The 25,709-nt window shown below is 43.0% G+C and overlaps 2 protein-coding genes across 3 annotated transcripts in view; one reads left to right on the top strand and one right to left on the bottom strand.

Annotated features, from left to right (window-relative positions):
- The window catches only part of ACACA (acetyl-CoA carboxylase alpha), a 125,995-nt gene extending 124,776 nt beyond the window's left edge, over positions 1-1,219 (bottom strand). Inside the window, exon 1 of the mRNA XM_038165892.2 lies at positions 1,194-1,219. The gene's annotated coding sequence lies outside the window, so the exon portion shown is untranslated. The remainder of the gene's footprint in view (positions 1-1,193) is intronic.
- TADA2A (transcriptional adaptor 2A) lies at positions 947-24,839 on the top strand. Of its 2 annotated transcripts, none has more exons than XM_072025948.1 (16): positions 947-1,062; positions 1,813-1,949; positions 2,642-2,748; positions 3,660-3,719; positions 4,359-4,450; positions 5,907-6,064; positions 7,307-7,395; positions 8,149-8,221; positions 12,733-12,796; positions 14,779-14,822; positions 15,780-15,890; positions 17,292-17,363; positions 17,962-18,094; positions 18,775-18,818; positions 21,285-21,358; positions 23,265-24,839. In XM_072025948.1, exons 2-16 carry the CDS (start codon positions 1,925-1,927, stop codon positions 23,448-23,450), a joined length of 1,332 nt encoding a protein of 443 aa, XP_071882049.1. In that variant the 5' UTR covers positions 947-1,062; positions 1,813-1,924; the 3' UTR covers positions 23,451-24,839. The 2 variants fall into 2 exon arrangements, with proteins under 2 accessions (XP_071882049.1, XP_005012647.1); XM_005012590.6 differs by having other exon boundaries at positions 972-1,062; positions 1,753-1,949.
- Positions 24,840-25,709: the final 870 nt, after the last annotated feature.

The following is a 25,709-nucleotide window of genomic DNA, read 5'->3' as shown; positions in this document are numbered from 1 at the left end:
TATAAAAACAGGGCAATATATACATATAACAGAAATGTACATAAATACAGGGCGATATATGCACATATAACAGAAATATATATAAATATGGGGCGATATATGTACATATAACAGAAATGTACATAAATATGAAGCGGTATGCGCACATATAACAGAAGTGTATATAAATATGGGGCAATATGCGCACATATAACAGGAACGTATATAAATACGAAGCAATATACGCACGTATTACAGAAATATATATAAATATGAGGCAATATATGCACATATAACAGAAATATATATTAATATGAGGCAATATATGTGCATATAACAGAAATACATATAATTATGGGGCAATATATGTACATATAACAGAAATGTATATAAATACGGGGCAATACGCGCACATATAACAGAAATATATATAAACATGAGGCAATATATGCGCATATAACAGAAATATATATAAATACGAGGCAATATATGCACATATAACAGAAATATATATATATACGAGGCAATATATGCACATATTACAGAAATATATATAAATATGAGGCAATATATGTACATATAACAGAAATATATATAATTATGGGGCAATATATGTACATATAACAGAAATATATATAAATATGAGGCAATATATGTGCATATAATAGAAATATACATAAGTATGAGGCAATATATGCACATATAACAGAAATGTATATAAATATGAGGCAATATGCGCACATATAACAGAAATGTATATAAATATGAGGCAATATATGTGCATATACCAGAAATACACATAAATACGGGGCGATACGCGCACACATGACAGGGCTGTACACCCTACGGGGCGCTCTGTACACCTATCTCCTGTACAGACACCGGCCCCCAGCGGCAGGCGCCCCCTCAGCCCCGAGCTCCCCTCACGGCCGTGCCCGCGCCGCGCTCCCTCAGCCCCGGGGGGGGGGGCGGGGCGGGGCGGGGCGGGGGCGCGCACGCACGGCCGCCCGCCCGCCCCGCGCACGCGCACGGCCGTGGCGGGGCCGCGGGAGGCCGCGGCGCGCGGGGCCCGGCGGGCGCGAGGTGAGGGGGGGGCGGCGGGGCCCGGAGCGGGAGGGGGCGGGAGCGGGGGGAGCGGGGAGGGGGGAGCGGGAACGGGCGGGGAGGGGGGGGGAACGCGGGGCGCGCGGCGGCACCGCCGCAACGTGACGTACCTCGTGGGGATGGGGGCGGGGCCTCGGAGGGAGGGGCGGGGCCTGGGGAGGGGGCGTGGTCTGATGGGGAGGGGGCGGGGCCTCAGGGCGGGGGAGGGGCCTCGGAGGGTGTGGCCGCGCTGGGGGTCCCCGCGCCCATCCCGCTCCCCTCAGCGGGGCTGAGAGCCCGGGGGGGGGCGTAATTGTGCAAAGCATTTAATGAGGCACTCGTGTCAGTAACACCAAGGGGAGGAGGCGCGCACATGGCTCAGGCAGGACGCCTCAGCCCCTCACAGCCCCTGTGTGGGGCTGGCTGGGTGCTTGGGGAGCCATTGGGCTCCACAGACCCCCACGTCGGTCCCTGTCACACACGGTCCCTGTCACACACACAGTAGGGAAGCGCCAAACCCGGCTATAAACCCCCCGGCCGCCATCCCTGGTGGTGTGGTGCAGGCCAGAGCCGTGGCACTGCCGTCACCTCTGTCACCAGCCCTGGTGGGGCCCCTGAGGAGCATCCCCGGTGCCCTGCGTCCCTTCTCGCCACACATCCCATCCCTCCGCCTCTGGTTTCTCTTCACAGGCAGAAAACGCAACAGCCGTGTCCAGCAGGCTGCTGACAGCCCCCTGCTTTTCTCTTCAGGACTTCCCCCAAGACTCCTGCAGGCAGGGGACACCCCTGTGGGACGTACGCTGCGGGTTTTGGGGTGAAACAGCTGGGCTCGGAGGAGCAAGGATAGCAGCCGGGGACAGGGATGGAGCGCCTGGCCTCCTTCAGCAGTAAGTGCCCCGAGGTGGCGTCCAGAAAGCGTCTGGCGCGGTTTGAAGCTGTTGGCAGCTGGCTGGGAGAGAGACAGCAAAGGAGCAATGTGTGATCCACGGGGTCACTGCTTTGATCACATCCCCGGCAGCGTGACTGCATGAATGAGTCGGGTCTTTGTTTCTCTCTACTTCATAGTTGGGCTAGTTCAAATCCATTTTCTTTGAGGGAAAAATATTGCTCATGACGGTGTTTGGACTACTTTGCAACGAGCAGAATAAGAACTGGCAGAGCAGCATTTCCCTCCTTGCTCAGCAATCTGAGCAGAGTCTGAGGCTTGGACGGGTGACAGAAGCATCGAGGCGATGCCCTCCCGACCACAGCACTGTGCTTTGAGAGGCAGACGGACGGCAGCTCTCTGTGCACTGTGCTCCATGCACAGGGCCGTGGGTCTGCTCAGCAGCTGCTGACTTGTACCAGGAGGCTGCTGTGGAGGAAATCTTTCATTCCAACTCGATTGCACAAGTTTGGGTTTGGCCCTCAGTGCACCGGGTCTATAGCAGAGGTGAAAGTGCCAAAATCTGTCTTAGAGATCTTTGGAGAAGCTGCAGGAGGAAAAAGATTCATTTTAAATTGCTGGACACGAGTGAGTGTGTGCGATTGCAAAACCAGTGCCATGTTTGTTCCATGAGATTTACTTTTGGCTTCACAGATGACCCCTTTGATAAGCCTCCGTGCCGAGGCTGCTCTTCGTACCTCACAGAGCCCTACGTGAAGTGTGCGGAGTGCGGGCCTCCTCCCTTCCTCCTCTGCTTGCAGGTGAGCGCAAGGATAAAAGCAAAGACCTTCATTTCTTTGAGAAAGTCATCAAAGGCCTGCCCGGTGCCAGGCTGTTCCGTAAGCACATTAATAACTGGTCTCTGTAAACTTGTATCAACACACTTATTTGCTCAGGGACAGGGAAATGACAAAGAAAATATGGGAGGCTGAAGAACTGAGGCATGAGCAGCCAGAGGAGATGTTTGTGGAGGCAGCCAAAGCTACCTAAATACACGCAGCCAGCCTGACTGTAACAGAGCATGCTGCTGCATGTCTAGAGAGGTATTGTTGCTGACATTTTTTATGGCATAGAAGAGAAAACCCATCAACACCCTTTCCCTGTCCCCACAACTTTTTTTTCCTTTCAAATGGAAAAGGAAATTAGGGGGAAATTTGCAATATTTACAGTAACTGTGGCCAGATATGATTATTTAAAAGTTCTGTGTGTGATCGAATAACCACAGAAGGTACTACTGGTTTTAATTATTAAATAAGTTTGCATTATTTATGATTAAAAAATGGAAATAACCTCTAATACTGAAAAAGGAGCTTAGCTCAGGTATGTACAACAAAACCATATTTTGTACACTGGATGTATTTTTTTCTTTTACCTGTCCTTAAAAAAAAAAACAGAAATGTAAGTGGTGAAAATACCTGCAAACTGTGCTGGTGCAGGAGACAGGAACACTACAAAGCTTCAAAATTATTTTAACACAGATTGTTCTACCATTATAAATTTTTTTTAAAGTGAAATCAGAAAGATTAAATATCATTGTTAGCATATCGGGTTGGATATGTTGGATGTTTTATATGCACAGTGGTCAGAGTATAAAAAGAAAAAAGAAGTTGGTTAAAATGTTTTCAGGACAGAAGTGAGAGAGTAACAATAATGCTAATCTTTTGTTCCACAGTGTTTCACGCGAGGATTTGAATACAAGAAACATCAAAGTGATCATACTTACGAGATAATGGTAAATACTCCCTTTAGGTTATACCTACCGAATATTGAATTCTCCTAACTTCCCAGGAGTTAGAATCTTGCTTACTAATATTATGTGAAAATGTTAACTAATACAGTTATTCGATTCAGAGGTTTAGAACTATTTAAAAACATAAGTCTTCCTTGAGAGTAAAGAAAGACGTCCCCCTGGAACGTAATGGAATAGTGGAGACATTTAAAGGTACATTTTTTATTCTGCCTAGATAGCACAATGCATCTCACTAGACTTACCAGTTCTTTAACCGTGATGAATCAACTTCTGTTTCTTTATTCTTTTGTTGTTTTTTTTTCTCCCCCAAAAATGAATCGCTTAAAAAGTCTTTGGTAATTTTTACTGTGTTTCATCACGTAACTGTCAAATTACAGCTGGTAGGTAGAACATGTAACAGTGTATTCAGGAGAATAAACTAGTAAGAACAAACAAATTCTTACCGTAGGTGATGACTCAATAGCCTAAATAATTCAACAGTTATCAAGATTCATGAGATGGTAAAAAAACTGCCAGTACTATACACTGTGTTGCCCTGTAGTCTAGAGCTTTTTTGCTTTTCATCTGATGGATTATAACAGAGAATCACAGCAGTTTGATTTGCCTTCTTTTTCCCTCCAGACTTCAGATTTCCCTGTCTTGGATCCTAACTGGACAGCTCAAGAGGAAATGGCACTGCTAGAAGCTGTGATGGACTGTGGATTTGGAAACTGGTGAGAATTTTGTGGCTCAGCCAATTTCAGCAAATGATGGGTAGAGTTTCATTTCACTGGATTGTGCTGTTGAATGCATCAGTGCACGATGAATGTTCAGTGACTCATCATGGGTGAGACACTAATTTAGCAGCTAGAGCAGAAGACTGGGGTAGCAGATTCAGTTTTCATCTATTAGATACACAAGGAAATTGCTAAAGGCCTCTTGTGTGACGCAGGGCACCTCCAGCAAAGTACAAAGCTCCCTCCATTCACAGTAAAGTAACCCGTTTTTGAAGAAACTCAACTATTGCACAAGATTTTCTGTGCTTCATTTTACACCTGTGTAAAAAGCAACTGCAAAGTTTCTTATCCTGTGTGGTTTCAGTTTGCTTACAGTTGGCTAGCCAGGTATTGTTTTTTTGTTTGTTTGTATCCTGCTTTTCTGTCACATTTGGAGCAGACCATTGGAAATATTTAATATTTTTAGATTATGTTCTGTTAATTTCCTGTAGTTGCTACAGGATTTTTATGCATTTATAAGGAAAGGAGATCTGTAGTCATGAGTTATCCCTCTTCTCCTTCATGGAAAGATTGCTATATTAAAAGTACAGAACTCCAAAATATATAGAAAGAGAACTGTGAGTTCTTATGTGTACAGTGCTAATTATGTGTATGGTCATAATTAAGGCTGAAAACTGTTTGTGGTTATGTTCGGCAAGTTTGCCGTCCAGTATGCTTTGCCATACTTTGCAATACAAGTAATCTTTTCCTTAAACACTTGGCTTTTTTCAGCCTTTTCCAAATAAAGGAGAAAACTGACATTTCTTCCTGAAATCCCTCACATGCAGTGTAGTTTAACAAATTAAAACAATTGCTGCTGGTGTTCTGATATTTTAAGTCCTCAACTCACACATCCATACAGCCATTCTATTAAGATAAAATACGTCATATTTCTACTCAACCACTTTTCCAGGAAAGTTCAGCAAGGGTTTCTAGAATGTCTTTTGTACAACCACGTCAGTGTTTGAAAAAACTTGAACATCCCTATGCAAAAAGGAAAACCACTGTCCAGTTAAAATCACAAGAGCAATTTGAGAAGCAGAATACAATTGCTGACTTAGGATTTACCATTAGTTAGTAAAATGTATAAAAAGCCCTCAAATAACAATACTAAATTTTCAAACATGTAAAAGATTTGAGATATTCTGCCCGCCAGGGAGTTTCTCACGTGGAAACGGTCAGCTGCATTGCCCATAACATCACCAAAAAAGTGTTCCCAAGCCCAGTAACTTCAATCAAACATCTAAGTATTGGCTTGGTGTTAGTATGATGGAAAGAGGGAATCTCCTGAAGTATCTAGACCCTTTTGACTAGATCGCACAGCACATTCAATACAGATCTGAGACCAATATTTTGAAAAGAACTCAGTATTTCTGTGTAATTCATATTAAGCCTCCCCCTCTCCCCACTTCAGGCAGGATGTAGCCAACCAGATGTGTACAAAATCCAAGGAGGAGTGTGAGAAACATTATATGAAACACTTTATCAACAACCCCTTGTTTGCATCTACGTTACTGAACCTGAAGCAGGTGGAAGAGGCACAGCACAGCGAAACGGCCATCCCATTCCACCGTGAGTACCACCTGCCTGCTGACAGGGAGCTTCCTTGCAAGGTCTCCACTCCTCAGAACTGGAGTCAACAACCTTTGGAGAAAGACAGGTTTCTACTGGTTTCTGCCAAACCAGTAGAAATGGTCATTTGCAGAAATCACCATAGCAAAAGTCTAGATATACACATTAATTCAAAAGACAAGCTGCCTCAAAGCTACCTCACATTTGGCTCAAAATAACAGCATGTGCTTCTTGTAATTACCAGTGTGAGTTCTCACCCCAATGTTGAGGTGATTGCTTCTCTTTTCCAGACCATGTGTAGCAATTTTAACTGAAAAGGTGTTTCTACCTCTAAAATATTTCATCTGATTATCTATTTTCTACAGGCCTAGCTGGTGAAATTTGTCATAAAATCATTCCCTTTAAGCAATGCTGATTTCATACCTCTCTCTTCAGAACTGCCTTTAAAAAGTATGTGTTGAATTTCAGCAATTTAACAAATGATCAGGTTTACTTAAATTGAACATCTTTACAATTCCCCCAGTCTGTCAGCTGTTCCAGTGTAAGGCTCCCCAAAATAGCTGGGTGAAAAGATTGCCTGATATCTGGAGGTTTAAATTTCATTATAAAGTGTTTAGAGCTAAAGCAGTAGGAACTGGACAATTTTGGTTCTATTCCTGGATGTCATTGATTTTTTTATGTGACATGGGCCAAGAGAAATTCTCCGTGCCTCAGCTTTCTTTATCTGTAGCATGGGACTTATAACGCTCGGCTCCTTCACAAGTGTGTTGTGAGCCTTGGTCCATTATTGTCAGTAAAACACTGAGATCCTCAGCTGGGAAGCGCTGTAAAACTTCAGAGCTGTAGAGCTTTAATTGCAGCTCTCTGTAAATGGCACCCAGAAGGTGGCAGATTTAACACCCCTGTTGCTATTAACTAAAAGAACCTGCACGCTGAGAGCAAGTCTCGGCAGAGGTTTACCGGGGGGATGCTGAGTTCTGAAATGCAGAGTTTATGTTTTATAGCCTGTTTATTACCTTGAATTTCTGTGTTTGACTTTCAAGAATGCTGCAAAGATCTGAGATTACAGTATTTTTCTCCCAGTAAATTTCTGAACATAACCCTGCATAAAACCCCAATCAGGGTGTTTTTCTTCAACTAATTATCCCCACTTTTGTTCAAAAGAAACACTTATTTACAATCTTTTTGCATTAGAAAAGACCCCAAACCCTACACAACAACTGAAAACCTTTATTTTTTCAGCTGCTGATGACCCCCCACGGCCTACTTTCGATTCCTTGCTCTCCAGAGATATGGCTGGGTATATGCCAGCAAGAGCTGACTTTGTTGAGGTAAGACTCTTCCTTCTCTCATAATTTTATATTTGCTACTGAACGTGAGATCAGCAAACACGTGCTTGCATGCCTCTGCCTATAGGTCTTTATTCTTCATTAAGAAGTCATTGGCAGGATGACAGGGCAGACTGATTAAACCAGGGATTTAATTGCAGAGGTGGCGCTGCAGGCCTGCAAAGCAGCGAGCAGGCAACCCGAGTGTCCCCAGGCTGTAAGGCTGCTGCTGCCACCAGATGTCCACTGTGAACGGCTCTTACTCAAACAGACTCGATGTCATGAATCGGATGCTTGGCAGAAGGGGTCAGATTCAGTATGCTTCTATTTCATTTGCCTTGGAGAAGCAGACAGGAGCCTGATCCAAAGGTCTCTTGAAAGGCTGCATTGTTTTCAGTGTTTTTAGCTGTGGGCCCAGGGCCCCAATTCCTGTTGCAAAACAAGCTCCTATACATAGAGGGATGAATTCCACCATAGAGGGGTGTGTTGTTTTTATATGTTTGAGCAGAATTTTTACCACAGTGTGGGAGCTACGGGGAGAACCTGATTAATTCTCATTATCCTATCACCGTATCCTGTTCTGGTTACAGCCGGAACTCGTTTAAGTTCCCCTGTGATGTACATTGCTCAAGGATGGAGCCTTGTACAGCCATGCACGTGTACATATCTGTGTTTTCAGTACTTATATGTGTACTGAAACTTGATACCAGTTTTTTAGTGCTAGCTAGTGACAGTTTATTAATCACTTCTGAACAGGAGTTTGACAACTATGCTGAGTGGGATTTAAGAGATATTGATTTTGTAGAAGATGATTCAGACATTCTGCACGGTAAGTCCCCTGTTTTCATACATTGTTTGAAAGCAATGTTTCACGGTGCATACACAGTGTTTCACTGGGTCTTTTTTCCTCTACATTAGAGCAGCATTTTCCTCTACAGTTAGAGCAGCATTAGTTGTACCTGACGAGGGTTGTTGTGTGAGTTCGCTTACTTCTACTGAGTTTCTGTGGCACCAAATAACAGAAAGTATTAAAATTAGGTTTTAACCCATAGAGAAGTAAAGATCATACTTTTTTCCCACATTTATAAGTACACATAATGTTTAAAAGTACTGTGTTTATGCTTCAGAATTCTTCCGTCTATGTCAGGCTGTTCTCAGCTAAAGTCTTACCACCCTTTGGAGACAGACAAATCCTGTTATGTACAGACAGTCCTTCCAAACTTACAAAATCAGTTTGAAATTTAGCAGCGTACACATAGTTTTAAGGAATGCAAACTCCCTTGGCACAAAAAAGGTTATGAGAATCATACATCAGCCTCTCTTCCCTTTTAACTTTTATTGAAAGGGGAGCTGGCTTTTGCACTTGTCACAGATGCATCGTGCCATCTCTCCACTGTTTTACTATTATTAAAACATATTTTATTGCTTCCATGTCCTATAGGGAGCCCTACTAAACTGGAAAAGCAAAATACTTTCCTAGGTCTACTCATTAATTGTTAGTTTAATGAAGGTGCTGGTTTATCAGCACCTTCTTCCATACCCCTCGCACATTTCTTCCTCCCCCTGCACAATTCAGCCAATTAAGATATCTCCTACCAGCCTCCTGGTTTAAGTTGTAAATCTGACTGCAAAAATCAGCTTTCCTTTTCTGTTCAGAATACCATAAAGCTATGCAGGGCCAGACCAAAGGTCTCTCTAGGTCAGTAACCTGCTAGTATCTCATAGCAGACACACAGAAGAAAGTAAGAAAAGACAAGTACAAGCTGATACTTTTCCTGGTGTATCTTCCAAGTTTCCTGCAGTCATAAATCTAGCAAATTCCTGAGCCACAGGTTGTGTTCAGACCATTTTGGCCAAAGAATCTGTCCTGCATGAACTTAGCTAACTACTGTTGGAACCATATATATATTTGTATTTTTGCCCCCATAACATCCTGTAGCCCTGAGTTGCACAATTGAGTTAGGAGTTCAGTAATTTAATTACATAGTGTGTGAAAAAATACTTCCTTCTGTCTGTCAAATATTTTGCCTGATAATTACATTGGGTGTTCTTTAGTCCATTCTTTAGTTGTCTTGCATATTTAGTACAGAACATCAGGCTTTTGCCTTGTGAAAACTCCATTTGGCAGAGGTTAGGCAGCGTGACCAACTACATATTCGATCTCTTAGCTCAGGGACTTTGGCAGCTTCCTTCCCACAGCTGTTCTGGATCTGCCTACGTGAGAGAGAATGCCTCTACAAAAATGAAGTCGCAGGGTCTAGCCAGCTGTTTTTCTCTTATATGAGGCATCTCAGGGAAGGAAAGAATGCTTTTCTAAAAGAAACTTTGGGATTAGATCTTTGCTTTCTCCAAGCTAGAAGAAAAAAGGAAGGAGCCACATCTCTTTCTGTCCTGCAGTTTTGAAGATCTCAGATGCTGACTTTGCTTGATTCACTGGGAATATTTTGTAACTTAATTGCATGACTTAATACCCTACAAAATGGTTCACCATTTAGATTTGAAGGAAGGGGCGAGTGCTCGGACTGCTTAGGAAATCTTGGCACTTTCTAGTTGCAGACAGAGGAGGTTGCAAGGCAGCCCTGGAGGCGCAAGTTCTGGCAGTCGCTCCCAAGGATGCCTGTCCTGTCTCTCATGTGCCTCACTACCCCAGCCCTGCCCACTGGCAAACTTCTTACACTGCATCTCGCAGAAGTGTCCTTGAAAAGCAGCCCTGTGGCTGTCTTCCACTACACCTGCTTGAGACAAATTCTTTGTTGGCCAAATAGCAAACTTTTTTCCTTCCATAAGATACAAGACAATGGCCGAAATACTCCATGGTATTTATTCTTTTATGTAAGGTTCTGACACACTCTGCAAGTAGATACCCTGTTTGCTTAGGGTCCTGCTTTCCTCCAGGGGGAGTAAATTTGGGTTGTAGCCATGAAGTTTGTCCCAGCCAGGCACACACTGGATACGCAGCCTGTTTGCTTTGATTAGTTTGCATTCTTCCCATTATTTGGGCCTTGCATGCCAAGCAGAGGTTAGTTAGCACAAAACAAAGCTCTCACTCATTAGCATTCAAAAGTTTTTGCAGACCAAATGAGGCTGAAGAGGAATGAAAAGCAAAGAAACTGTTTTGGGCAATGTCTTAAGAAACCAAAATATTTTGATTTTTTGGAACGGAGAAAGAAGCCTTGAATTCCTGCCTATCGCTGGATCCTGCAAAGCCACTCTGACCATCTCACAGAATGGCAACTTATCTTCAGTTACCAGTACAAACAAGTAACTCCCTAGTATAATTCATGGGGGAAAGAGCAGTCAAATCATTTTCGTTCGTACAGTGTCTCTTTTCTCATTTCAGTGCAGCAGGTAACAGTATAATAGTCAGAGTTATTCCTGTATTCCAGATCTTATAATCAGTTGTCTCTTTGTGAATATGTTTATCAAAAACAAAAGGCCCTCCAAAAGTATGTGTGGCAGTAAATACTGTTTTTTTCTGTACATAGAAGTTCCCTTTTTCCCTTAATTTATTCTCATGAATGTTCCTTCCCCTCCCCAGTTGATCGTAATTTCTTTTAGAATATTGTGCACTTAAGTGAAAGCATCAAAATGCAATGGTTATTGGTGCACAATTGCTTGTGATATTTATAGAGGCTCTCCAGTGCAATTTGTGCATGTACTCATTAAATTCTGCCCACACAAACCCCAGAAAATAACATGCTAGCTTAGCTTGCACAGGGTTTAAAAATACAAAAATATTTTCCATAAATTGGCACTGATTCCAACACTTAGTAATATATTTCATTCATGTTTAACTTACTGTATTTCCCGTTCTTTTATCCCCACATTTAAGCAAGAAGGAGAATTCACTACCCATGTCTGCCCTTAAATTAGGAAACTTAAATACCCCTTTATGAAAATACACGGTGGTTCTTGAACACTGCTTTTGAAAGAGACTTCCAAAAAGAAGTGAGAACGTTTGTATTACCCCTCCTGCCTTCGTACATATTTTTTCTCCTAGGTTAACATCAAATCAGTTTTGTATAAATTCAAGACTTTTTTGTTAATACAGGGTCAGCAAGTGTAACTCAAAAGCAATGGCACCTGAGCTGATGTGCACAGCCCTTGGGCTTTCGCCCTGGTTATATGAAATTCTACTACCCAGCAGACTGCTCAGATGAATTGCCTAGAGGCTAAGGGCTTCTTGGTGTTTACACATGAACACATATTTTAGAATAGACACGTAACCGCATAACCACACTTCTTTCTTAATTGCCTTATTCATTATTTATTGGAGAGTCCAATCAATAAACAGCCAGTATCGGTTTTGCTCCTTTCTTGTAACTACAGGAGCAGGGGTGGATTCTGGATTCTGACACATTCTGTCCACCTTTGCTTATGCAGCAGCGGGGGCTGAAAGGGGACATGTTGCTGCCTAGTTTCAAGCAGTTGCATGTTGTCTTTTCAGACTGTAAACCCACTGTCAAGTCTTAAGCCTGCTCCCTCAGGGAGCATACTGAAATGCTTAAAGTAAAGGAAAAAAAAAGCCAACCAACTCTACGCTCATTTAATGACCTAGAATTTGTGTATTATTTAACAAAATGAGGGAAGGGAAGGTGATAGGTGTCTCCTTATCTTTTCTGCTGAGAATTTACCAAAGAAGTTTATTAACCTGATGGTCACAGGAAAAAGAAGCTGAAGGATCTCTGAGTGGATCAGCCAGGACTGCAGACAGATTTCATTTCGAAAAGGATATGATTTCTAATGAGCATGACTTTTTCCTGTACTTCTCCACATTGCCGTGAACTATTCTCTTTGTTCTTCTAGCAGATAGATAAGTTTAGACGTTAACGAGCTAAAATCTTGTAGATGTTTTCAAGAACGGTAGCAAAGGCTACTTTGAATCTTCTCAGTTCAGAACTTTGCCTTTCTATTTTTTGGAGTTCCTCATTATGTGCAAAGAAGCCTTTGTCCAAAAGCGGTACCTCAGATCCTTAAATCTGATAAACTTACTTTTCAGGAGAAAGAATATTTAACAATGGCACGTATGAAGGAACAAATACGTGCTAATGGTAAAACAGTCCAAGATTGTATAAAGGAAAAGAGTTCTCAGAATCTACCCAAGTTCCTCTATACAGGCAGTAATGTGTTTGAAAACAGCAAAAGAAACGTCCTACATATAACATATACAGTCTGAAGAATATTAATTTCTGGTGGTTTTATGCCCCTATAAAATTGCCATGGGATTTTTCAAACATCAAAGTGACAATTTCAGCCTGCCGTGATCATAAGGGCTTGATATTTAGCGTTAACACAGTGATACATTACATATTTTCTAATCTGTGTTTTTCTATTTTGCAGCTCTGAAGATCGCAGTTGTCGATATCTATCATTCCAGGTTAAAGGAAAGACAGAGAAGAAAAAAGTAAGTTTTCAAGCAATAAAGCAATAACTACGTTCCTTTGCTTCATTACCATGTTTTATTCCCCAGTGCTGTCCTAATACTAAGGCTAATTAATTTCTTGTAGCACCCTTCCAGACAATTGCCAGGTATGGAGACCTTCTATGAGATCTGCATGACAGGCTTCATTCTGGATGTGTAGTTCTTCTCTGCATAGATTCAGATCATGCACATGGCTTTAGCTATGGTACCAAGCCAGAAAACACAGATTAACAGGCCTTGATCCCTTTTTTGTACACGTGGGTAACAAAGGACCTCTGCACACCTTAACTCTCCTTTGAACACTCAAAACAAGTCATTAATTTTGAAAAGCCTATTTTCCAATGCTCCTTATTGCAGGAAAATCACAGTCACAGTGCTCTTCACATTACTATCCCCAATCCAGTTATATTTAAAAAAAAAATAAGTTTCTAGGACACCTTATGAGATGGCGTGGTCATTCTGCAGAGTGAGAACTGAAATAATATCTGGGAAACTGGTGGCAGATCCAGAGGTAGGAACCAGAAAATAAGACAAATCTCTGTTCTTTTTGTTCCCTATGTAATATCGATGGACTGCCTATAATTTATTTGCTACTTAAGGGGAAAAAAAGCTGTCAGTCTGTGACTAATTGCTAGCCTCCCCCCTCAACATACTCTCTCCATAGAAATGCTTGCATCATTTATTTTTTGACTATTAGTGGTCCAGAAGTTAGTTTTTTCACAATGTATAATGAAGATAACTATACTGCTGGCATGAGTTTGAATAATTTATTCAGTTCATTTGACAGCTTTTTCAAATGACTCAATCTATTCATCAAATTCAATTTTATTATAACTTTCAAATACTTTGTTCAATATTTAAAATTATATCTTCGTGTATTATTGCCTGCTGGAAGAATTAGTAATTTGTGGTAAGACTCCTCCACTCCTTCCTATAATACATCATAATTCTGGTGAAGGACAGGTTAGGAGCTCATATCTATTGACCTGGTTCTTTATAATTCATAAATTAAAAATATTTATGTGGTATAATTTTCAGTTTGGTGCATCATGTCTTAATAAAAGAAAGTGGTATAACTCATACCAGTGTCAGTGTTTGTAAAGTTTCTCCAGCTGGATGGGACAAAAATCTGGAAAAGGATGTAAAAATGCTGATGTCACTCTCAGAAAGTCATCTCTACGTGGGGCAGGAACATTCTTTTCTATGTAGTGAAGAAAATGGAATGGGTTTTATAGAGCAAAGTCCAAGCTGACCCTGATGAGCCTAGCTGTGCGGTATCTCGTGTCATTTGCAAGGATCAAGTCGGGTGTTGAGCGAGTTGCCACATAGCAATGGCCACATGACATTTCCAGAAACCTGTGACAAATGTATTTGTCATCCCCTTGTAAATATCTTACCTGCCTTATTACACTGCTCATTTCCCCAATCCTGTCATGAACATTTCAAACTCATGAGTTATCTAAAACATTTTCTTTTTAAAATCCAAGCTGTCATGGAAATCTCCTCCATCCTGCTCCCAGTGACAACATTTACCCTCCATCTCTCACCCTTGCTCTAGTGGAAGGACATTTGTGTCTTGCTGAAGCTGGAAATCATGCTTCAGGAGACATTCGCTGTGCTTCCAATTTTGGAAAGACAAGTTATGAGACACTGCAGATACAAATTCTGTGTCTAAAAAAGAATTTTCAAACCCTTTAAAGCAACTGTAGCTCCCTCTGTGCTTAGTGCTGCCAGAGCTGGACTAATGCACACCACTATCCAAAGCCTACCCTGATTAAAACCTCGCTGCATCACTGCGTCATGTTCCTCAGCTGGCCAGAGTTATAGAACATTAATGTGTGATTAATTTTAGGCCCCTGTGATAGTTTAAATCAAAATGTTTAAATCAAACTGAAGACTTTGCACCTATGAGGTAACACGTGAATAAATGCCTTTTGTTAATACCATTTTGCTCTTAATTACAGAATTATAAGAGATCACGGTCTAATCAACCTCAGAAAATTTCAGAGTGAGTACCAAGTGTAACTGTTTAAAGTGGCCTCTGCTCGGGAGACAAAACTTTGTTCACCAGTGTGGTTTATACATACTGGGCCATACTCAGATGTTCTGAATTCCACCAGATTTCCTCCTGCTCAGCCATTTCCAGCTGGCTGGCTCTGACTGCTCCCAGCTCAGTGGTGTAGTTAGTGCTTCTGAATTGCTCTTCAAGAGCATTTCAGTCTCCTCACTGAGTAGGGAGAGGGCTGGAGGTGAAATCTAGGTCTTTTAAGTGCATCTCACTAGTCTAAGAAATTGTCAAATATTATTTAAATATCGTCCTTTTTGGCTTTAATTGTGAGGGCTGTATAATTTTGTTGCTTCTTACTAATAAATTTGTAGTTGTGATACCAAAATGGCAAAGAGATGTGCCAAATCTTGATGTTTGGGCAGTTCATGGGGGCTGGTATAGTCCTTTCAAGTTCCCCTCAATTTATGTTTTTATAGTAGGAGTAATATAGGATACAAATAATTTATGTATAATTTTACGTGGTTTTTTTTTTTGGTTGATGTTTTATTATAATAGCTGAAAGCAATTTGTGGAAAATTTGGTAGCATTCCAACAATTTCTTGGGACATCAGTCCACTCTGGCTCCACTATTCAAGCTACTGTTTATGAATCCAGGCCTTACCAGCATAAAGGAAAAGAATACAACCACTAATTTAGTTTACTAGTACTAATGGTAGAGGCATTTTTCCTAAGTACTTTGCCCATCAGTATCACAGCATCTGTTGCAACTAATGGAATTTGGGCATATCTGTGAATTTAGCCACTGTTTTTTGCTTGTTTGTTTTACCATTTTGGTGCAAACCACACCCAAGTGTAGGGAACTATTAGTAGTTACCATGAAAGTACCCCTGTCTTTTCAACGTAATCTCACAAGTCCAAAGACATTGCTGACAAAGTTATCCCTTTTCCCCCCTGTAGTTTTGGAAAGACGATACCCAAAGGAGGTTCAAGACCTTTACGAAACAATGCGACGATTTGCACGAATTCTTGGACCAGTAGAGCATGATAAGTTCATTGAAAGCCATGCATGTGGGTATTTTGAAGATTTTAGCATATACATTCTTCAACGGGTATAATAAGGGGTTGCATCATCTACAGCCTTTCCTAAATATATACCACTCCTGGAAGGCAGGAGGTTGTTTTCTCCTCCTCCCTGGTCTGCCTGCCTCAGAAAAACAAATGTGTTTGTGGGTTGATACATTACACATGTAGCAAGTGTTTCTTTCCACTAAACTGTGTCCCAGTTCTGTGTTTGATTTCCCAGTTGGGAAACCTTCCAGTCACATGTTAGAAGTAGTATTTTCTTATCAAAACGCTATTGTTCCTTTACTGGCACTGCGTATCAATGAAAGCACAAAGTCCCTAAAACTGGTGCCTGGATTGAGATAGGGAGCTGGCAGCAAACTGTGAATTCTTTGAAAGATATGCGTTAAACTATTATGTGTGTACATAATTATATAGTGCGGCTGTCATTACGTTCCTTACCTTAAAGGAAGAGGCATTGTTCCATCACCAAATCATCTCGAGTCTTTATGCATAATCACAGCATGCATTTAGTCAAATTCCAATACAAGTCATTACATCCTGCTTAATTCTGTGACTTAAACTGGGAAAATCATTGCTCATTAGAAAGAACAAAGCATTTCAACAGTTGTGACTGTGTTTTCAGGACACTGTGTTGAATACCAAACGCATGATCCTGCAAATCATGAGTCCAACATGTGAGCGCTAGTCCTGAGCTTAGTTTTGTTGTGGTAGTGACAGCAAAGTCCTCACGTTAACCTGAGAGTCAAGTGCACACGCACATTACACAGGTCTCCTGAGTACTATGACTAAACAAATTTGAGACAATCTGCGTCGCTCACTGTAAAGCCAAGCAAAGCATTGAAGCCAGCTAATAACAGCTACAGTAAATAACTCTGAGCAAAAGAAACATGGGTATTTAATCTTACCAACTGCAGAAAGAATTGTCTACAAGGAAAAATTTTAGAAGGTCCAGTTACAAAAATCATAGTTCAAAGACAGCACTGGATGCCATAAAGGAGCCTGGATGAGTAGTTTTTCAGCCCTATTGAAGTGCCTTCCAGAAATCCTACATTATTGTTACTTGCTTTGTCTAGGGTATGGCAAAGAAACTGTCAAAGCATGAAGATAAAATAACTTTTCTGAGCACTCAAATGCTAGAAAACAGCTTAAATCTGTGATCAAAGTGTGTTATGACACAGACAATGGGTTTGAGATCTGATATGGGCTTGTGCAGAGGGGTTAACCCTGCCTGTGGTTGTGTACATTTCATAGCTCAGCTGCCTAGATAAATAAGAAATTGGAATATTCCTTGTACACCACCATTCACTGCCATCCCCACTGACCCACATTTGGTGTATTGTTTTTTTTTTGATTTTCCTTCTGCTTCCTGTTGGGGTAAACCAGTGGAATTTGAGCTGCGAAGGGAAATAAAACGACTGCAGGAATACAGAGCAGCAGGAATCACCAATTTCTGTAGTAAGTACCTGAGGGGTTATTCAGCCCGTTCCCATTCATCAAGGTGTGGAAGGATGAATTTGCAGCATTTAGGATGTGTTGGAATCAAATATACTTCAGAAATGTGTTTACCTAGCTCTTTAAGTGAGCAAGGCTTTAGCAGTAATCTATCTGTTCAGCTGTGCTTTTTCGAGTTGCTTTGAGCCATCAGCTAGGAGAACGCGCTGCCTAGCCAAGCTCTGCTTTAGTCACCCTTCCACAAAAGTTCCAGAAGAAACATACAGCATTGCACAGTGCTAGTGCTGCACCTCTGGGCATTTTGACTGTCAATAAGTGTGATATCTGGAGAGAAGGCTAATACCTCTAAATTAAAAAAATGGCCTGTTCTGTCCTGGAATTCCTTTTTGTTTGTTTTTGGCCTGAAACTGACAGCAGGGAGGGGTGTGGGGTGCAGTCCAATACCTTCTTATGCCAAGTAGTTGTCATAGAGGGAGAATAGCAGAGTCTGGTCCAGGGCTAGAGAACAGTTTCTCCCTAATTTCCTAAAGCAGAAAAAACAGCAGTTCTGACCAAAGCAGCTGGAGAGAATGTGCTATAATGTGCTATCTGTTACCCCCAGGTGCGAGAACATACGATCACCTGAAGAAGACAAGAGACGAGGAACGCCTGAAGCGCACGATGCTGTCGGAAGTCCTGCAGTACATCCAGGACAGCAGCGCCTGCCAGCAGTGGCTCAGCCGACAAGCCGATATGTACGGTTACAGTAAGACTGCCTTTCACACACGAGCTGTAGTCAGAGAGGTACAGAAACACTTCTCTGTCTGGTAATAATGAAAGCATTCCTAATTTATTCCAGTAGGAACAGTCTGCAAAATTCAGAAGGGCAAGAAACTGAGTAGGAGCAATAACACTTGCTGAAGTTCAGGCAAGGAAGTGACTACTGTGGGCTCAAAGTCTCTGCTTTCTGTGTTTTATGCTTCAGGAACTTACCTGCTGTTAATAAAGTCACGGAGGGAAATGAGGTCTTTTAGGATAGTAATGAGAGCAGAGATGACACTTAAGAATGTTTCAGATGATTTTAGATGTAGCAGCATTATTAATGCCTAGTCACCCTGCACAAGCACTTTGATTGAGGGAACAAGCTGCGATGCAAAGGAAGTGCGTCCTGTGTGCTACGTGATCTGAGAAGATGATTTGTAATTTCCCCAGTCAGTCTCCACTGGATCTTTCATTCTTTAAAAAAAATAATAACAGGTTTCAGACATGGTCTTCAGTCTGGGAGTGGTAAATATTTAGAAATCCTGTTGACTTCAGATCAGGGCCTGGGTTATGCAAGTTGAATCAGAAGTTGGAAAAAAGTAGTCTCAGAGCCAACACACACAGTTATTCTTACCAAACATGACGACAAATTGAAATTTTCCTTTCTTTTCAGTGATTCTGGCCTGACTCCCGCAGCACCAGTTCCTTCAAATTCAGGTAACTGTTAGATGATGGTGTGTGATAAAAAGCCAGCCAGCCATACATCAGTAATAGTGTTCGGACAACCAGCTGAAGAGTGACTCCTTCTCTTGAGTACAAAAGTGTCAATCCTCAAGTCTTACAGTTAAGCACTGATTTAGTCAATGTTGCCTCAACCTGCAACTCATTCCATGTGCAAAGCCTATATTTTTTAGCTGAATTTCTGGATTTTTCTATTTACAGACTGAAAACCCATCCTAAAGCTACATTAACAAGGCAGAATAGACCGTATTTTTCACATGGGAACAAAATCGTACCTTTAAAAGATAAAGCTAATCCAGTTTTTAGTAGAGCTATATACGACACATCATAGCAATATGAACCCAACAGAACTTAGATTTAGGAGGAAAGGATGTCAAAAAAGAGATACCAAAGAAGCAGGCAATAAAGCAGCAAGAGGAGCCCTGCTTCTTTCAGTGCCCAGTAAGGACAGATTCAGGGATCAGTCGAGGCCCTTGTGAACAAGACCTCTGTACGCTCGTAGCCTCGTTTGTCGAGGTCACCAGATGGCACGCAGTGAGACGAGGATAAAGTTTTAGTACAAGGCTATCAAATGTTGCTGGGGAAAACCAGCTTCTAGTTCTGTCTCTATAGTTTTTATGTGGATGTTCATAAACCACTCGAACCAAACTTCTAGGTGGCCACTAAGCCTACATGTTCTACCTCATTTCTGCCACAGAAGCCCTGGAAAGTTGGGTCAAAATACCAAGCAATTAGTCACTGCAGAAATCAGTACACACACTGTTTTAAACCTATTCAATGATAGCTAAAATCTGCTGTTTTGGGGAGAATGTAGCATTGTGCAGCTCAGACTGGGTACCGTGAAGTGGAGATAGCCTCCCCTCAGCTGAAGGGCCAGTACGAACGAAATCGATCGGTTGTGAACTATTTATTTTGTGGCCAGTAAGGGAGAAGAGCCCCAGAGAAAATGAATTGTTTTGCTTATGGAACTCAGATAGCACACAGTATTTACAACCAATATCACCTGTTGAACAAAACCCAAACAAAATACCAAATAGTTGCTAATTAAGTGAACATCCTGCATACTGAATAAGGCAGGGATACCGTGGAAAAACTGCCACGTGTCTGTATAATTAAAGGCTGCATCATACTGAATATACAAGAGGGCAAATTAACGTTGCTTAACTTTAATTCTAGATTTTGAGATCTCAGATTTGCAGCCTTAATATATTTTCTTTAACGCAGTTTGTATGTGCGTGTCATTTCCTAGGTCCTTAAAAAAGCAAAACCAAATTCTGCACTGTCTCATCGCTGCATGCGAGGTACAGGCCTTGTAGGAAGGGAGCACTGCTGGGAAATTGCTTCCTCTGCACCTGCAGAGCCTCGCTGCTCCAGTTCTTAGTTCTTAAGGGCTTCTTTCTCTGACCAGACTCCTCACCCAGCCTTTCCTGTGGGGGCACGGGGAGAGAGACTTCAGCCCCAGACAGGGTTGGGAGCAGCAACCAACAGGCCCTGGGAAAACGGAGCTGCAGATTCTCCAAGATCTCACACTTTGCCAAATTTGGGACATCTGTCCTGGGCCAGAGGGCTCTCTCTGACGGTGCCAGCTCTGCAGCCCACCGCACAGGGTCAGCAGAGTTTCTAAAAATGCCAGTAAATACCCCTAGGTTTAGTTCTGAGCTCTGGAACTTGGCAGGGGAGAGGAAAAAAAAAAACAACAACAACAAAAACCTGCAGGTAGCCCTTGTGACATTTTAAGCTACACAGTTAAAGTTCCGCAAAGTTATAAACAGTTGTGAAAAGGAGAACTATCAGACCACCTTGTGACAGATACTTCTTTCAGGGCTGTTTATCATCACAGACAAAAATAAATCCATTAACCGCATTTGGCTTTTGCAATATCCACATCATGTTTAAAGGCATTTAAAGAGAACTCTGCTTCAGGAAGTTGCCAGTGTAGCCAGAGAAATCACCTGCTCACCTCAGCAATAAGCAGTCTCCCATCCTCTCGAGGTACGTGGTGCAGAGCTGCTGGGGGCCAGCCCTGCACGCTGCGCACACCCAGGGCACACCCTCGCTCCAGCACCTCCACGCAGCCCTGAACTCCCCGACCCCGGCTGAAGGAGTTTCGTCAGGAGGTTCAGCCCAGCTCACACAGGGCCAGTTCCCCTCTGACAGAAAGCCATTGTCCTCCTGTTCCTCCCAAAAGCTGCTGAGGCATCGTTAGCAGCACGGGAGCCCTCACACAAGCATTCACAGCGCTTAATTACATCAGTTGCAAAACCATGCCTTATCAAAACAGTGTCGTTTTTATGTTAAGCCCTAAATAACTCTCTGTATAAACCCATGGATCACAGCAGGTTAACATCATGGGGATTTAATTGCCTCTGAAAACACGCCTAGCCCTGCCACGTCCAAACTGCTGCCAGAGTTTGTCAAAGTTCCTGGTTCTTGTCTCCGCAGGTAGACGGAGCGCCCCTCCACTGAACCTCACGGGTCTGCCAGGCACAGAGAAGCTCAACGAGAAGGAGAAGGAGGTAAGGAAGGGAAGGAAAAGGTAATTTATATCAAACATTATCCCCACGGCGCAGGTGTACTCGCACCATCTGTCCCAGGTGCTGTGAACATCACAGCAGCTGTAGGCCCTGACAACTTTTTCCTGCTCACAATAGCCACTCATTCCTCCCAGTCAGCTTAATTGCAGTTAGTGAATATGTACAACACGGCTGCAGCAAATTACCTTATTTAGCAAAGAAAGGTGGAGAGAGCCAAGGTGTCATTACATGCCATTATAACGTCCAGAAATGACACTGTCTTCCTCCATTATGCTCCAGGGTGAGCAGAAGGGTTATATTTTCTTAATGAACATCTATTTAAAAGTGGTAGAGGATTTCATTAAGGCCTTCACTGGACAGATCACTGAGCCTGAATAATGCAGCTCCTCTTGTGCTCCAGGTATCTCAAAGCCAAACCTCAACCAGCTGTGGTTGTTTGTTTTGCTTTGTTTTTGTTTAACACTGCTGTGAATCACGGAGGTGATAAGTGCGTTCTTGTTTTTTTCCATATTTCTGCCCTTTAATGTGTATATCAAGCTCTCTGTATACACATGGCAGAGCGGGGAATTTGGCTTTCTTTAAGCTATGACTTGTTAAGCTTGGCCTGGTGTTGGAGCTTGCAGAGCCACACAGAGCACTCTTGTAGTCACTTTAGGTACTCAGAGGCAGGGGGAAGATGAACAAAACATCCAGAAACGGGACCACAGCCCCCAGGAGAGGGAAATGAAGCAGCAAGGGGCCTGCCGTGCAGTTGTGGCTCGGTTTCTTTTGCAGCCCATTCCAGGCCTATCCTTTAATACAGCTGTTCGGTGAAAGACAGCTCTAAAAAGCTACTGAAATAAAAGGTTTGGGGTTGTTTGTTGTTCTTCTTGTTTGCTTGGTTAGTTGGTTTGTTTGTTTTTAAATAGAAATCATAATCTTAGTTTGTCCACAAGGCAGGTTTCAGTGTTTGCGAAACATTTCAGAGATCTCCCTCTGTGTGCAAACGGTTTCCCCTTCACTGGGGATGGAGGCATTGAAAATCAGATCACAGGTTGACCATGGACCATGGCATTTCTGGCTCCATTAAGTGCATAAATAATTGTGACTAGGACATTAGCGTGTATGGGGAATCTGATTTCCTTGTCAGCTGAGACATAAAGTCTGAGATCCTCTGAATTCCGCAATTTCCTATCAATGAGGAGCAATCATTAAGCATTTCCTTATTAAAAGGAGGAGACAGCCGGTTTCTCCACTGGGAGCAATACAGCTCACCATCTAGAAGGCAGCTGGTATTTGGAAGCTAAATGGGAGCACAGGAGCCCCTGAAAGCAGCTCTCTGAAGCCTGCAGGAGCGCCTCGTGGTGCCTTTTGCCAAACTTCCAAGCACGAAGTGCAGTTTCCCTGCACAGTTTCCCCTGCACGGTTTCCCCCCTGGATTTCTGGAGGGGGCAAGCGTTGTGTGCATTGCTGCTTTTGTAGAAAGATATTAAAGACTCAGTCTGCAGGGGATTAATAGACAGATGCCCTCCCTGGCTCCTGTCCAGCGAGCTGAATTGCCGGTTGCAAGTCTCTTTGGCATGCGTACTTCCCTTGGTCTGCAAAGAACAACGCCCACACAGGACACACTCATAGTTACGCTCCTGTGAGCTGAGAGCCTGCTTTCATCCTCCTAGTTTATTTTTCAGTCAGGAATGTTTTTGAATGTAGCAGCCAGCAAGCTCCTCCTCTCCCTACCTGTGGATCGAAACAGCTCGTAATGCAATTACCCTGTGCCTCCCCCACACAAAAAAATACACTGGGAATGTTTTCAGAAAAATATTCACAATGTTACTCCCCCAGCAGAGATCACAGAATGGCAAAGCGTGACAAGCGTTTGTGTTTATTAACTTCGCCTTTTGTCTTCCAGCTCTGTCAGATGGTGAGGTTGGTCCCTGGAGCCTATTTAGAATATAAAGCTGCTTTAGTGAACGAGTGTAACAAACAAGGAGGCCTGAGACTTGCACAAGCTAGAGCGCTCATCAAGATCGATGTGAACAAGACCAGGAAAATCTATGACTTCCTTATCAGAGAAGGGTACATCACGAAAGCCTGAGGACAGGCAGAAGAGCTTTGGCTGGAGCAGACAGATGTGAAGAAGGTTTGAAGTCACTTGGACAGTGCTGAAACATTTTAACAGAGTTGAATGAAGGACATTTCTCATTGTCTGAAATATTTAGGAGCTTCTTTTTGTAAAAAGAAGTAGGAAGCTTTGTTGAGTTGTGTGAATACTGACATTGCCTTGTCTGGTTTCCTTTTAATTCTGCTGTTTAACAGTGCTGTTGTCAGAATTACACCACCAAGTAGCACTGGAAAGGATCGTATGTCAAATACGTTAATCTTAAATGTGAATGGGCATTCACTTCTAACACCTCGTGTAACTAAAAAGGGAATCACGGTACTTTTACTCTGACAGTGACACAGAATAAGGACAGAAGGGCAGCACGTAAGGAGTCACGCTTTTACTTTGTGTGAGTACAGGGCATAGAAATGGGTCCCCTCCCTTCTTGTACTCCTTCCTAAAACAGCATCAGCTTCCAAAGGAGATAGCACATGCTGGAGGGTGTAAAAATAGAGCTTGCAATAGTCCGGTCTTTTTAACTTAATTATGATAAAGGATGGGAGAGGACATTCCAGGGAAGCTCCTCAGCAGTTATTACTTTTATGTGATACTAGCACATATCACAGCATGAGAGCGCTGTACAAACCAATAAGCTTCATCTGCTCCCTACTTGATCTGCGATTGCCACGTCCTATATAATCCTTCGCTTTAAGTCTTCTGATTTGGTTGCCCCAGCTCATTGGAAAGGCTGGATGTTACAAGCGGAGCGGAGCAGCCTTCAGAACATAAATAAAAAGCCACTCCATACCCTGACGTTCTCTCTCACAAAAGATAAAAAGTGAAGAAAACCACAAACCACCCAGGGCGTGCGCTTTCAGCCCTTGCTGCCAGCCTGAGCGTGTGCCCAGCTGGTCGACAAAGCCAGGACAAGGTGCAGCGAGTCACTGCACAGCCACAGAGCACCCGGCTGCATCAGAGCATCCTTCCTGAGACCTCAGTACGAACTATTTGCATTTGAAAATGCAGTTGGGTGATGAGGATGGTCCTTTCCAGATGCTGCTTGGCAAGGTTTACCAGACAGTAAATCGTTTATCAGCTTCCACTGCTAATGAACGGTGCAATTCGTTAGCGGGCTCTGACTGAAACAACATTCCGTGAGCAACCTAATGGCCAAAGCAGGCAGGGTGCTGCCTGCTCTCCACTTGGGGATCGTGTTGAAAAGCCCAGCCTGTAACTATACCGATGCCTATTGAACAGGTTTGGCTTTAGATTTTGTTTGTTTGTTTCTGCCCCCCTTCCCCAAGAATAACTATCCTGTGTACCTGAGGTGCCACTGAATGTGAAGTATTTTGGTTTGTAATAAAATCAAAATGATCCAAAATGCTCAAGTCTACATTCCTGGACTGTGAAGGTCACGCAACTGCCTGCGTCTGTACCCATCAGCTTCTCACCAGGAGAGAGGAGATAAATGCATAACAGTGGCTGCGTGGACGTGGCACCAAGCTACCTAGTAAGTGCTCCTATTTAAAGGAAAGCAGCAGCAATAAACGACCTACTGGCGACTGACACGAAGCCTGCAGAAATTGAGATTGCATAGACCAGAAGTGCCAAGGGAAGGGACTAAATGCTTTCCCTGTTGTCTTTTTACACTAAACCAAAAGAAAAACTGCCTTTGCTCCTGCCCAGCCTCCTATGCAATGACTTCTACAACAAAGGAGTGCGTGAGACCAAGTCACTGGCTCTGTACCTGCTCCGAACACCCCAAAATTGGCTGCATCCCCACCCGGCACACGTGAGTAACAGGAACAGGACTGCAAACATGACCTGCTTTGACCAAATGCTGCCGAGCTCTGTGCTTTGGGTAGCGCTAAATAATTCAGCCATCTGGAAAGTGTCAGGGAGAAAGGATCTCAGAGAGGGGAGAGCTGCGTTCCTTCAGCTGGACAGGAGGGGAACCAGAGAAGTTTTCTTTTCCTGGGGAAGCAGGGCTGGGATGTTTCCCTCGCAGAGCATCAAAGCAGAGAAACAACAGGTTTTTCTCCTTTCACAGGGCATCTCCAAAGCAGGGAAGGCAGCAGGCTTCCAGCGCGCCTGTGCCAGGCTCAGCACCTCCTCGCTGCGCCCGCTGCCTCTGCCTGCCAGGCCCCAGCACCATGCACGCACTCGTGCTGGGAGGAGGCTGCGGGGTTGCGAGGCTCCATCTGAGCTGGGGACACGGCGGTGGCAGGGTTCTGGGCACCAGCACCACCCGTA

The sequence above is a fragment of the Anas platyrhynchos genome, chromosome 20 (assembly GCF_047663525.1).
Source record: "Anas platyrhynchos isolate ZD024472 breed Pekin duck chromosome 20, IASCAAS_PekinDuck_T2T, whole genome shotgun sequence".
Taxonomy (NCBI): domain Eukaryota; kingdom Metazoa; phylum Chordata; class Aves; order Anseriformes; family Anatidae; genus Anas; species Anas platyrhynchos.
Note: the sequence above shows the minus strand (reverse complement) of the source record. Positions and strands in the feature narration are given on the sequence as shown.

Bases quoted from the DNA above. Each gene is read 5' to 3' on its own strand.
- TADA2A (XM_072025948.1), top strand. From the start codon at position 1,925: ATGGAGCGCCTGGCCTCCTTCAGCA. The intron at 1,950-2,641 runs GTAAGTGCCCCG...TTGGCTTCACAG, and splicing joins GCGCCTGGCCTCCTTCAGCA to ATGACCCCTTTGATAAGCCT. The intron at 14,823-15,779 runs GTGAGTACCAAG...TCCCCCCTGTAG, and splicing joins CAACCTCAGAAAATTTCAGA to TTTTGGAAAGACGATACCCA.